The sequence below is a fragment of the Salvelinus sp. IW2-2015 genome, linkage group LG2 (assembly GCF_002910315.2).
Source record: "Salvelinus sp. IW2-2015 linkage group LG2, ASM291031v2, whole genome shotgun sequence".
NCBI classification, from domain to species: domain Eukaryota; kingdom Metazoa; phylum Chordata; class Actinopteri; order Salmoniformes; family Salmonidae; genus Salvelinus; species Salvelinus sp. IW2-2015.
In genome coordinates this window covers 15347656-15361013 of record NC_036839.1, presented here as the reverse complement: position 1 = coordinate 15361013, position 13358 = coordinate 15347656, and the positions used below count along the sequence as shown (strand labels likewise).

The 13358-nt window shown below is 41.2% G+C and overlaps 1 protein-coding gene across 11 annotated transcripts; it reads left to right on the top strand.

Annotated features, from left to right (window-relative positions):
- The first annotated feature begins 2588 nt into the window (after positions 1-2588).
- LOC111975200 (transcription factor Sp3) lies at positions 2589-12116 on the top strand. Of its 11 annotated transcripts, none has more exons than XM_024003449.2 (8): positions 2591-2825; positions 2977-3088; positions 3227-3324; positions 3506-3601; positions 4118-5336; positions 7794-7980; positions 8281-8477; positions 8719-12116. In XM_024003449.2, exons 3-8 carry the CDS (start codon positions 3256-3258, stop codon positions 9024-9026), a joined length of 2076 nt encoding a protein of 691 aa, XP_023859217.1. In that variant the 5' UTR covers positions 2591-2825; positions 2977-3088; positions 3227-3255; the 3' UTR covers positions 9027-12116. The 11 variants fall into 11 exon arrangements, with proteins under 11 accessions (XP_023859207.1, XP_023859218.1, XP_023859214.1 ...); XM_024003448.2 differs by having other exon boundaries at positions 2591-2890; XM_024003439.2 differs by lacking the exon at positions 2977-3088 and having other exon boundaries at positions 2589-2890; positions 3515-3601.
- The last annotated feature ends 1242 nt before the right edge of the window (positions 12117-13358 follow it).

Here is a 13358-nt window from a genome sequence, read left to right as displayed (position 1 = left end):
TTTTTCAAGTTCTGAGATGAGGCTGTTGTGTACATTGCAGGCCTGTGTTATTTGCCCTTGATATAGTAAACTGGGTTTCATTAGGCGTAAATGACGTTCAGGGAGTGACTTTCACTGAATACGTCCAACCTGCTACAATACAGGAGATAAGTGGGTACCTACACTTTGGACCTCCTGCTCCACAGCTGAACCCGAGTGACTCCTAGAAAACCAGAATAATGTTTCTGTGTCCGTATTCATGCCTTTTTCAAAGTTGTAATCCAGATCCATTTGGTATTCTACCCACAATTCTCCCTCCTTGCACCATTTTACATTTTCCCTCTGAGGCGCCATTTACAGTGTCCCACAAGGTGTCTCCAGCAGGGCAGTTTCTCCCCATGTGGTCACCTCTCTCTTGGACTGGCCCTCATGACACAACTGTCAATACGTTAATATGAGTTTTGATCCTGTTCTTTTCATCCTGGCTGACCAAGAACACGCTCTGCCTCAATGCTTAATTCTGGACAATGACAGATATTACAGGGGTTGTCTGCTTGAATTAATATGATTAATCTTATCCAGAATCGTTTAACCTTGTGCTTTTCTCATTTTCCTCTTTAACCCACTGTAAGCTATTGTTGTTACTGAATACGCAATCAATTGCAGTGCTAAAATACAGTAGTACTGAAAGATGTGATGCCATTTAATTCAACTTACATTCGGTGTAAATATACTCTAATATTGAAAGATAAACTGAATATTGATGGAACTGTACAGAGCTATACAGACCATTGTATTGAACAGCTTGCTCGTTGTTGCATCAAAACTCCTACTGGGTAATTGCTATGAAAAGTTAGTCTACTCATGGCATTCTCATGTCTTCTAGGATATTGGATTAGATGTCTGCTCTTATTAGGATCTATATTTTACTTTCCCTTTTAACTTGGATTTCTTTGTTGAAATTGCTGATAACTTTCCTTGGACTGGAGTAAGACAGACAGACATAGCTGCAAGAATTTCTAAAGGCTGTTTCCGTAGGCCTGTGTTTACCTGACACTTGGATTGACAGCAGAGTGATTGGAAATATCCACCATTCACTGGCGTGAGCTCCTGAGTGCCAGAAAAGTGCTTTTGTAGTCTGCTTGTAATGGGCCAAGTTTGAATTGAAGGTTGAGAGAAATGGCCCCACTCTGGTCGCACTCTGTGAGGAACTGACACACCGCAAATAATGCTCTGGAGAAGAAGTGAGGGCCTTGCATCACAGACAGAGGAGAGGCAATACAACACAATTATATTCAATTTCAACGCAATCTTGCCAATATTGCATTATATGTACAAGATAGTTAATGAAAAAATTAGATACATGCTATAACTCACTTTACAGGAAAGCACTAGCAGTAAACTGGATAGCAGCTGTTTAGTCATTGTACCCTTGCCTAATGCCCTACCAGTATTTTTGAAGGACCTCTGTGCTACCTTCCATMATAGAAACAGGGTGGAAATTACATTTCCTTAGGAATGATGACAAGTATGGTAGAATGTATTATTCTTACTGCAAGAAAGGTCACCTTTGGTGCATGAGCTCACCCCAGTGAGAATTCCAAAACCAACATTCAATATGAACATAAAATACCACAGCCATACTTCATTATATAAATGAACAGTTTACTTATTAGAGAAAGAAAAATATTAAATGTACATAGAGTATAACAGTGTACAATGATGTTTGACTACTTTTGGTGTTCCTAGCTTTGAGCATAGGGTCTGCTCTGTGCCAGAGTGCGCTCTGGGAGTTCGTAAATTCCGAGCGTTGTCAGATTGTCCGTTCGTAAATWTAGAGCGTTTCGCTCTCGGAGCGTACACTGAACGCTCTGGCAGAGGTATAGGGTTGATCCGAGCGTTCTGACCTCACAACGTTAGTCAAGCACCCACTAACAGGCTAATATTGGCTAGCTACTTCCAGACATAAATGAGAGAACACATCACTCTGACCATTTTACTAGCTCTAGCAGAGCTGTTATCCAGAGCGTTGGTAACTGTGCTGCTGACGACAATTTATTTACACTGTTTTTCCGGCCGTTACTGACACCGGCCATATTCAACAGGTGTTGAGCGTTCGTAAATTAATCAACTATTCTGCGCTCTGGCACACTCAGACGAGAGTGATCTGAAATCGGAGTAGATAGCCAGAGTGAATTTACGAACGCACCCATAATCTCAACTACTGGCAGACTGTCAAAATCACGGTGATGAACAGTTGACAATCGATACTATGATTAGTGAAAATTGACATCTAAATTGGGCCAATCTATTTTATTCAGCTGCCAACACAAGGGAAGTATCTAGCTACAAATGCAGCCATCACATCTTATTTTGAAAAACCAAGGGTCGACCTGCACTGAAATCTCCATGCAATGACAGATTAATTGGCTAATAGTTACACTAGCTGGCTTTAAATTTAGGCTAGGCATAAATCATCTAAATTGAGAGGTCAGTGAAATCAATTAAGAGTATGTTTAAAATCCACTGTGGCTGCAGAACGCTTGTATACATTAACGGTTATCAATGGAAAGCATAGCTCCTGGGTCCATATTATTTTTTGTCACCATATTCTTGTTGAGAGAAAAATAAACAGGAAAGGAATTCGTCAGAAGATGACTGACATGTACACTGGCGAATGATAATGTAGGGAATAAAATACGGTAGCCAATTGGGTTTAAGAAGAACGGAGGGATTTCCTGTGCGTTACCCAATCTTGGAGACCCCACCCTTTGTGTTTCCCGCACGGTCAATCAAAATAGAAACAATTGACTAGAATCACGGATTGCAGCCAGCCTTCGAATACTGTAAGCATGTTTCGCTTGTGGTAATACAGAGATTCTGCGAAATAAAATAATTCACGCAATGACTGGTATGTAATGTTCAACCTAACCATCGGTATGTTTGCACCCTTTAGCTAAGCTAATGTTAGCTAGCTGTCTAATATATTTCCAACAGTTTAGCCAACAGTGAACGTTAGCCTGCATGCTAGCCACAACTACAACATACGTAGCTAGCTAGCTAAGGCTTCAGACAGTTTGATCAACTCCACACCGCAGCTGTAATGGAGGTCAGTCCAGCATGAAGTGTTACGTTATAGCTAGTGGAATAGCTAGAAACAAATTTGCTGCCGTTTCCCGTGTGGAGATTGAATTTAACGCTGGTTTGTTTTGCTCCGTTTCCTTCATTCTGTACCTTGTAACGTTAGCCCCAGAACAGCCAGTGAAACAAGAGGAAATGGCTGCCTTGGACGTGGACAGCAATCAAAGCGAGTTTCTGCAGCAAGACTGTGGCACAGGAGATCAGGTAGCTAACGTTGCTATTTAGAAATTGCCCTCGTATGCTTCTCGGTTAGGGTTTCAGTAAGTGCGTGGTGCTTTGTGAAGTTCACACGTTTTAACATTTGTAGTAAAAGTCGAACTTCCTGTGTGGCACCGGACTAACGGCCACCCACTTTTTTCCTTTTAAACCCGCCCATTGTGGGTAGGACACTCAGTCGTCATCGCTCGCTCTGCTGGCAGCTACCTGCAGCAAGATCGAGTCGGCATCATCAGATGGGGGTAACGGTGCTGCCGCTGTAGTGGTAAGTCACCACCACTGGCTCTGCTAGAATGTGGACGACCCCAAAATGTAGTTATCTTTTATCAATAGAACGCGAGTTGTGTCGGCAGAGATATGCCCAAAGGCCATCATGTAGTGAGCTCATATTTGGTTCACACAATATGAATATGAAGTTAGGGTTCTCATGCACCTTCTAGGCAAACAATACTCTGGTCATTAAACACCTCTAAACCAATCTTCAAATATGTTGCTAAATCGTGTGAACAAGCAGCACCAAGCTCTTATTCCTATATTCTTCATGAATGGTAATAACTTTTTTAATGCACGTACTTATTCATAACTAATCATGCTATGGCTTTTCCAACTGGCTGAATACAATAAATAATTGGCTTACTGTTTTTTTAATGTAAGTAATTATTTCACTGCTATCTCTAACATTACATACTTCATCTCAATGTTGCAATCTGCATCTTAATGAGGCACCTTCTATGCAAATGAATAGTTTTTATTCACCAAAACAAGATGTTTTATCCTGCAGACGACAGACCTAACATCCATCCAGTTAACAGGGAACCCAGATAGATGGGAGGTTTTGACCCCCACGACAACACGGAAGGAGGAACCTGGCGCGGTCCATATCCAGAGTCGGGGGATCGTGACATCAAACGGACAGTATGTTCTTCCTCTCCAGAACCTTCAGAGCCAACCTATCTTTGTGACATCAGGAAGCGACACATCCGCCAACACAGTGCCTAACATTCAGTACATTCAGACAGCTGATGGACAGCAACTGAGCTTCTCCACCTCCAGTGAGGAGGGGGCCATTCTGAGCCAAGATGCCACAGGGCAGATCCAGATCTTGCCTGACGGAACTCAGACTATAAGTGTGACTGGGGCTGGAGACATCCTTACTAATAACCAGAACCTCATATCACAGACTGGTCATGTCCAGCAGATCCAGGGTCTTTCTATCGGCAGCTCCACCTTTAACAACCAGGGACAGGTTGTCACTAATGTGCCTATGGGGTTGCCAGGGAACATCACCTTTGTCCCCATTAGCAGTGTGGACTTGGACTCCCTGGGCCTCTCTGGTGCTCAGACTATAGCAACAGGGGTCACTTCTGATGGCCAGCTCATCATGACCAGTCAGCGTGTGGACAGCTCTGAGAGTTTGGAGAAGACAGGTGATCAGCTCTCGCAAACACTGTCTGTAAATGACTCGAATGCTAATGCAGACATGTATGTGCCAACGTCCTCCGCCCAGCTGCCTGAGGCCATGGATGAGACGGGTGTTCTAACCCAAGCCCCAGAGCAGACAGACCCCTCTGGTCTCCAGGAGGGCTACATTCAGCAGAACCAGGTCCAGAACATCCAGGTGTCCTCAGGCCAGTCCATCATCCAGCTGCAACAGGTGCCAGTCCAGACCAGTGATGGCCAGGTGGTGCAGGCAGCAGGGGGACAGACCATGCAGAACGTTCAGCTCATCAACCCAGGGACCTTCATCATCCAGGCCCAGACCGTCACGGCCTCAGGGCAGATCCAGTGGCAGACCTTTCAGGTGCAGGGGGTCCAGAACCTCCAGAACCTCCAGCTGTCCACCAACCCAGCCCAGCAGATCACACTTGCCCCATTGCAAACCCTGTCTCTGGGCCAGGGAGAAGCGCAACAGATCCCCAACCTGCAGACTGTGACTGTCAACTCTTTGGTCCAGGCAGGGATTCAGTACCAGCAGGCAGAGGACACCAACAGCCCTGGAGGTATGGTCTCCCCCTGCATCATGTACACATCCAGCAGACATGCACACCATAATAGTTTGTAACACTGGTGGTTGTACAGCACATTTGAAAGTTTTCACACCCCTTGACTTTTTCCACATTTTGTTGTGCTACAGCCTGAATTTAAAATCGATTAAATGTAACTTTTTTTGTCACTGGCCTACACACAATACTACACACAATAATGTCAAATTGGAATGATGTTTTTTGAAATGTTAAAAAAGTTAATTAAAATGTTTTTAAAAAATGTCTTGAGTCAGTAAGTATTCAACCCCTTTGTTATGGCAAGCCTAAGTAAGTTCAGGAGTAAAAATATGCTTAACAAGTCACATAATATGTTGCATGGACTCACTGTGTGTGCAACAGTGGGGGCTGGTGGGAGGTGCTATAGGAGGATGGGCTCATTATTATGGCTGAAATTGAATGGTATCAAACATATGGAAACCACATATTTGACACCGTTCCATTTATTCCATTCTAGCCGTTACAATGAGCCTGTCCTCCTATAGCTCCTTCCACCAGCCTCCACTGGTGTGCAATAATAGTGTTTAACATGATTTTTACTACCTCATCTCTGTACCTCACACATAAAATTATCTGTAAGGTCCCTCAGTCGAGCAGGGAATTTCAAACACAGATTCAACCAAAAAGACCAGGGAGGTTTTCCAATGCCTCGCAAAGAAGGGCACCTATTAGTAGATGGGTAAAACAATAAATGATATCCCTTTGAGCATTGTGAAGTTATTAATTATACTTTGGATGGTGTATCAATACACACAGTCACTACAAAGATACAGGTTTCTTTTCTAACTCAGTTGCTGGAGAGGAAGGAAACAGCTTAGGGATTTCACCATGAGGCAATGGTGACTTTAAAACAGTTACAGAGTTTATTGGCTGGTTAGGAGAACTGAGGATGGATCAACAACATTGTAGTTACTCCACAATACTAACCTAATTGCCAAAGTGAAAAGAATGAAGCCTGTACAGAATACAATTATTCTAAAACTTGCATCCTGTTTGCCACAAGGCACTAAAGTAATACTGCAAAACAATTGCAGCGCTATTCACTTTTTGTCCTGACTAAAGTGTTATGTTTTTGTGCAAATTCATTGCAACACATTACTGAGTACCACTCTCCATATTTTCAAGCATAGTGGGGGGGGGGCTGCATCAGGTTATGGTATAACTGTAATCGTTAAGAAATGGGGAGTTTTTCAGGATAAAAAAAGAAACGGAATGGTGCTAAGCACAGGCAAAATCCTAGAGGAAAACRTGGTTACGTCTGCTTTCCACCAGACACTGGGAAATTTAATTCACCTTTCAGCAGGACAATAACCTTAAACAYAAGGCCAAATCTACACTGGAGATGCTTACAAAGAAGACAGTGAATGTTTCCGAGTTACAGTTTTGACTTAAATCGGCTTGAAAGTCTATGGCAAGACCTGAAACTGGTTGTCTAGCAATGATCAACAACCAATTTGACTGAGCTTGGAAGTATTTTTAAAAGAATAATGGGCAGATGTTTTCTCAATCCAGGTGTGGAAAGCTCTTAGAGACTTACCCAGAAAGACTCACAACTCGCGGCCAAAGGTGATTCTAACATGTGTTGCCTCAGGGTTGGATACTTATCTAATCAAGATATATTAGTGTTTTATTTTTCATACAAAACAATGACAATTAAATCAATTTGAATCCCACTTTGTAACACAACAAAATGTGTAAAAAGTGAAGGGGTGTGAATACTTTCTGAAGGCACTATATATAGGAATCCACGGGGGTCTGAAAAAAATTATCATCCCCAGGAAGTAGACTACAGGAAGTAGACTATTTAATTATTGAGTCACCTGATATAAGCCTCCTGAGGCATCAGGCATGATTTGCGCTTCTCTGGTGAGGATTATTAGCTGTATATTCTTGTCAGATTTGCAAATATTTTCTTATACATTAACAACTTTGTTGTTTACTTTAAGAACACACATTTAACAACAGAACATGTGTGTGTAACAATAACATTTTCATCCGAATAGCTGAAAAATATGTCTGTGCCCTTGAGCAAAGCACTTAACCCTAATTGTTCCTGTAAGTTGCTCTGGATAAAATCGTCTGCTAAATGACAAATGTTACAATTTAAACAATTCTCTGACCATATAATCAACACTCTTTATAGATCTGTGAGATATAAACAATCGTATGATTAATTCTTTGAAGATTTGAAGGGTGTGTAAATCATCAAATGGTTTTGTGTCAAGCTGTCCATCCACACATTGTCAAGTTTGAACAGGGGTTTTGAATTTGTTCATAGCCAAACTGTCATGAAATCTTTTTAAAAGCATTTAGCGAAGAAGCACTTTTTACTGTGTGGCTTTTGCAGTCCATTTAGCATGCAATTGTTAAAGGTTGTGTTGATATTGATGTGTGGATTGATTGGTCTCCCTCCAGATGTCCAGATAAAGGAGGAGCCGGACTKAGAGGACTGGCAGCTGGGCAGTGACTCCACTCTGAACACCAGTGACCTTTCCCACCTGCGGGTCAGGCTAGAGGACGAGGAGGACCAGCTCGGCGAGGGGGGCAAGCGGCTACGCAGAGTGGCCTGCACCTGCCCCAATTGCAAAGAGGCTGGCGGGAGGTGAGTGAGCTCACCTGCTTATAGCGACTACGCTTACAGTGCTCAACAGCTTATAGTGGTCAGAAAAATACTTATGGTGTTTAGAATACTAGTTCTCAAGGTTTTGGGGTCTGAATGGGAAAGACAAATGTTTTCATACATGTTATATTATATATTCTGTCTGGTTACTAACAGTCTTACTGTACCACCCCCCCCCCCCTCTCACCAGCATTGGTGCGCAAAGGCCCAAAAAACAGATGAAGTACACATCTATAAGGCTGTATATGCAGTATATGAGTGTGTTTGTTTGTGTTCTCTCAGAGGATCCAACATGGGGAAGAAGAAGCAACACATCTGTCACATTCCGGGCTGTGGGAAGGTGTACGGGAAGACGTCCCACCTGCGAGCGCACCTGCGCTGGCACTCAGGGGAGCGGCCCTTRGTCTGCAGCTGGATGTACTGTGGGAAGAGGTTCACACGCAGCGACGAACTGCAGAGACACAGAAGGACACATACAGGTGCACCCTCCCTCACCTCAACATTTGGATTACATTTTACATTTTGAAAACCTACCTTGTAGGTTGCGCTTTTCACCAATGTAAAGTGTCCTCTTGTGTCTTTGGAAAGATATCATTCAGTATAATAGCATTAGTTCTGTAAAACAGATGACATAATGAGTTCATAGTAGTGATGCAGAAGTGACATGGTTTGGTCTGTCCTACTGTTAAAACTTGTCTGGTTTCTCTCTCTCTCTGACAGGGGAGAAGAAGTTTGTCTGCCCGGAATGTTCCAAGCGCTTCATGCGGAGCGACCACCTGGCCAAGCACATTAAAACTCACCAGAACAAGAAAGGAGTTATGAACTCTGTGAGCAACGCGGTGGTGGGCTCCATGGAGTCCGCGGGCTCGTCAGACAGCATCATCACGGCGGGCGGCACCACCCTCATCCTCACCAACATCCAGCAGGGCTCCAGTAACTCCCAGGACATCCTGGCCAATGCTGAAATCCCACTACAACTGGTCACTGTAGCAGCCGGAGAAGTCCTAGAGATGGCCGAGTCACAGTGACACTCACTTGCTCATCACTCATTTTCCCTGCTTGTTTTTTTATATACATGAATGAAATATATATATATATATATATATATATATATATTTATTACCAGTCAAAAGTTTGGACACACCTACTCATTCCAGGTTTTTAAATGAAAAAAAATATTTTCTACATTGTGGAATAATAGTGAAGACATCAAAACTATGAAATAACACATGGAATCATGTAGTAATATATATTTTATATTTGAGATTCATCGGAGTAGCCACCCTTTGCCTTGATGACAGCTTTGCATTCTCTCAACCAGCTTCATGGGGTAGTCACCTGGAATGCATTTCAATTAACAGGTGTGCGCTGTTAAAAGTTTATTTGTTGAATTTCTTTCTTTAATACATTTGAGCCAATCAGTTCTGTTGTGACAAGGTAGGGTTGGTATACAGAATATAGCCCTATTTGGTAAAAGACCAAGTCTATATTATGGCAAGAACAGATCAAATAAGCAAAGAGAAATGAAATTTCATCATTATTTTAAGACATGAAGGTCAGTCAATGCAGAACATTTCAAGAACTTTGAATGTTTCTTAAGTGCAGTCGCAAAAACCATGCTTCACAGAGTTCACGTAACAGACAAATCACAACATCAACTGTTCAGAGACTGCGTGAATCAGGCCTTCATGGTCGAATTGCTGCATAGAAACCACTGCTAAAGGACACCAATAAGAAGAGACCTGCTTGGGCCAAGAAACACGATCAATGGACATTAGACCGGTGGAAATCTGTCCTTTGGTCTGATGAGTCCAAATTGGAGATTTTTGTTTCCAACCGCCATGTCTTTGTGAGACGCAGAGTAGGTGAACAGATGATCTCCGCATGTGTGGTTCCCACCGTGAAGCATGGAGGAGGTGGTGTGATGGTGTGGGCGTGCTTTGCTGGTGACACTGTGTGATTTATTTAGAATTCAAGGCACACTTAACCAGCATGGCTACCACAGCATTCTGCAGCGATATGCCATCCTATCTGGTTTGAGCTTAGTGGGACTATCATTTGTTTTTCAACAGGACAATGACCCAACACCTCCAGGCTGTGTAAGGGCTACTTGACCAAGAAGGAGAGTGATGGAGCGCTGCATCAGATGACCTGGCCTCCGCAATCACCTGACCTCAACCCAATTGAGATGGTTTAGGATGAGTTGGAACGCAGAGTGAGGGAAAAGCAGCACACAAGTGCTCGAACTCCTTCAAGACCGTTGGAAAAGCATTCCTCATGAAGCTGGTTGAGAGAATGCCAAGAGTGCAATGCTGTCATCAAGGCAAAGGGTGGATACTTTGAAGAATCTATATTTTGATTTAACACTTTTTGCATACCACATGATTCCATATGTGTTATTTCATAGTTTTGATGTCTTCACTATATTATTAAATAGTAAAATAAAGAAAAAACGTTGAATGTGTAGGTGTGTCCAAACTTTTGACTAAATATATATATATATATATATTAGAAGAGTAGTCAGTTGAAGTCTGTAAGCAGTCTTTTTACTGGGGTGGGGATGCAAAGAAAGCGTAAATGTGGTTTCAATACATACGCACTGAAATGCCTTATTTTCTATCATATTGTGGAGTTGAAAAGGGGGAACGGTGCATAGTTTTTAAGCTACTGTCAATTGTTTAAAGGTTTGAGTTAAATGTGTGTTTAAAAAAAAAAATGGTACAGAAATTAAGCGATTGGCTATTGCCAGCCTAAAGCCCTTGTTATGTTTTTTAATGACAGCCATGGTTAGGTCTGTGTCACAATCCTTTAAACAAAACATTAGTACTGTCTTCCTGATTATGTTTGTGTCATATTTGTGCTTGCCTAAATCCATCAGCAAGCTTTATCCACATCCTGCTCAGTTGCATCCTGAATAATATTGCAGGTGGCAAATAGAAAACAATCGCGTATTTGAAATGTATAATAATTCCTATTGAACTTCTACAATTGATCGGATGTTGTAATATTCATTTCTTGCAAATCAAGTATTTTTAGTGAACAGCTATGTCATCGTAAACTGGTTTTATGGTATCTCAAACTCCAAGCTCTTTTAAATGGCTTTTTAAATGTGTATAGTGTAATATTCAGATGTGTTTATTTTGTAAAAACATGATTTCTAAATGATTCGCAATTTAAAAAGTCGAGTCATTTTTAGAGAGAAAAAAAGCCATGCTAAGGGGTTGAATTGCCAAATTTGACTTTAATCTCAGGGTGACTTGGTCATGCACGGTAGAGCAATCCTCCCCTGTAGCCCCTAGAGATGTTGTGGGGTGTTGTGTAGAGATGTGTTATTCGATGGACCAAAAGCATAGTTGAATTATGCTGTCACCGTGTTACCTATGCTCTATAAACTGTATGTCAGGGTCCTTAGAGGACAACCCCCCTCCCTCCCCCTTACCTTTATGAAATAGTTTGGTGAAGAGATGCGTTCTGTGTCCGCGCCTCGCTCAATCAGCCCTCTAAGACAGAAGTGAAATGGTATCGCAGTAGGCAGTACTCTCTTAATAGCACTCTTCTCTTCATCTGTAGTTTGATAATTCTCTTTTTGTATAAACGTTTTTGTATACTGCCCATGTTGGTTATCATCTTTTATCTCTGTCAGTAAATGTTTCTGTCTCTGTCTTATTTCTTTTAATCGGAGTGTTATTTTGACTCCTTTTTCTGTAGTAATATATCTATGTTTTTATTCAGATGATGAAATGTAAGATTGAAGAAAGTGAATTGTGTGCGTTGTATCTGCTGTTGTAGTGACTGGTTCTGGGAAGTTGTTTTCAACTCAGAAGGCCCCCGGTGGCTTTAAGTCCACCATGATGTTGTTGAAACGTATTATACCATGTGTGGTTATTAACAAAACACTATATTATACCTCACAGATTCACATTTAGAAGTGAACATGTCATTTTTACAATCTCAAAAAGTTTTCATCCAGATGTTTGTCATGAATCATTCTAAACATTTTTGTAACGTGGTATTCATTTCAATGATTTTATTCTGTTTTGCGGGAAACAATTGTACAATGTCCACTTTTTGAGGGCATCTTGTTATTTCATACAAAAATGACTAAACATTACCTGGTAGTACGTTGTCTTGTTATTATTGTACTATTATATCACTATGATGTTATGTTATACTATGAAGCGGTTAGTTCTGGACACGCAATCTGATTGGTCAAAAATGCGTTGCATACGTGGTGTTACGACTGCATTCAAGTGGCATAATTCTTAAACGAGAAATTCAGTATTTGTGAAATATGATKATGTTAAATATGATAATGTTGTTGGGGTAGTGCCAGAAGGGCCGGCAGTTCACATAGATTTTCTGCACGCTTTCATTGGTCTTCTAAAGTGTTGGCACCTCTCTGTTGGCAGTCCAGTCCAGTAGATGTCACTGCAGCCAAAGGAGCAGGAGACAAACTGACCCTCTGACCTTCCTAGAGCCCCCTGCCGTTTCACTCATCAAGCCACTGAACCCTACAGGAGGTAAAAAAGAGTTAATGTAATGTCCATGAATATGCCTTTCTTAGTATATGAATTCCAGTTTCCTGACTTTGATGTCTTTAACTCTATAGTGATTCCTCACGAAACAGGGAAAAGGGATTTTCACAAAATGTAATCCATAGAATTGACCTTTGGAGGAAAGATTGTTGACATACATTTAACATTTGTATTTTAAAATTTCAATGAGAAATTATTTATCCAAGTGGGCAGATTTATTACATTTTGGGCTTACCCAGGCCTTTAAGACACCATAATGTTTCATCTGTAGGTGCTATAAAGCAACAATTGGTGTCATATGAAGCTTTACCTCTTGCTCTGTAATATGAGTAGTATTTTGATTTCAATAACTTGTTTAACATTTAGTTATGAATATTGAAAAATATAAACATGAATATTGAACATATGCCATCTTTGATTTGGCTCATTTTTCAATATATTGTTGAACATAATCTACTCTACGGGCATATCAAAGTTCCAGAGTGGGATCTCTGCTACTTTTAGAATTATGATCCAATTTGCAAGCATTACCAACAGTGAATGTGAAAATGGACTCAAAATATTCGCCCTCTGCTGGTCTTTAGCAGGATGTGCAATGAAACAAGTAAAAGAAGGGCTGTGATTGGTTACGTTGCCTACTATGCCAATTTCTCTGTATAAAATGGGCCATAACATGGGCCATAACATTCTCAACGATCCCATTCTGGAACGTTGATATGCCCGTACAGTATATTATTTTCAACATTATATTGAAACATTTACCAAACCAAAAATTGTATAATTTCTATATTCCTGTTTTATATTTTTCAATATTCATAAATGTAT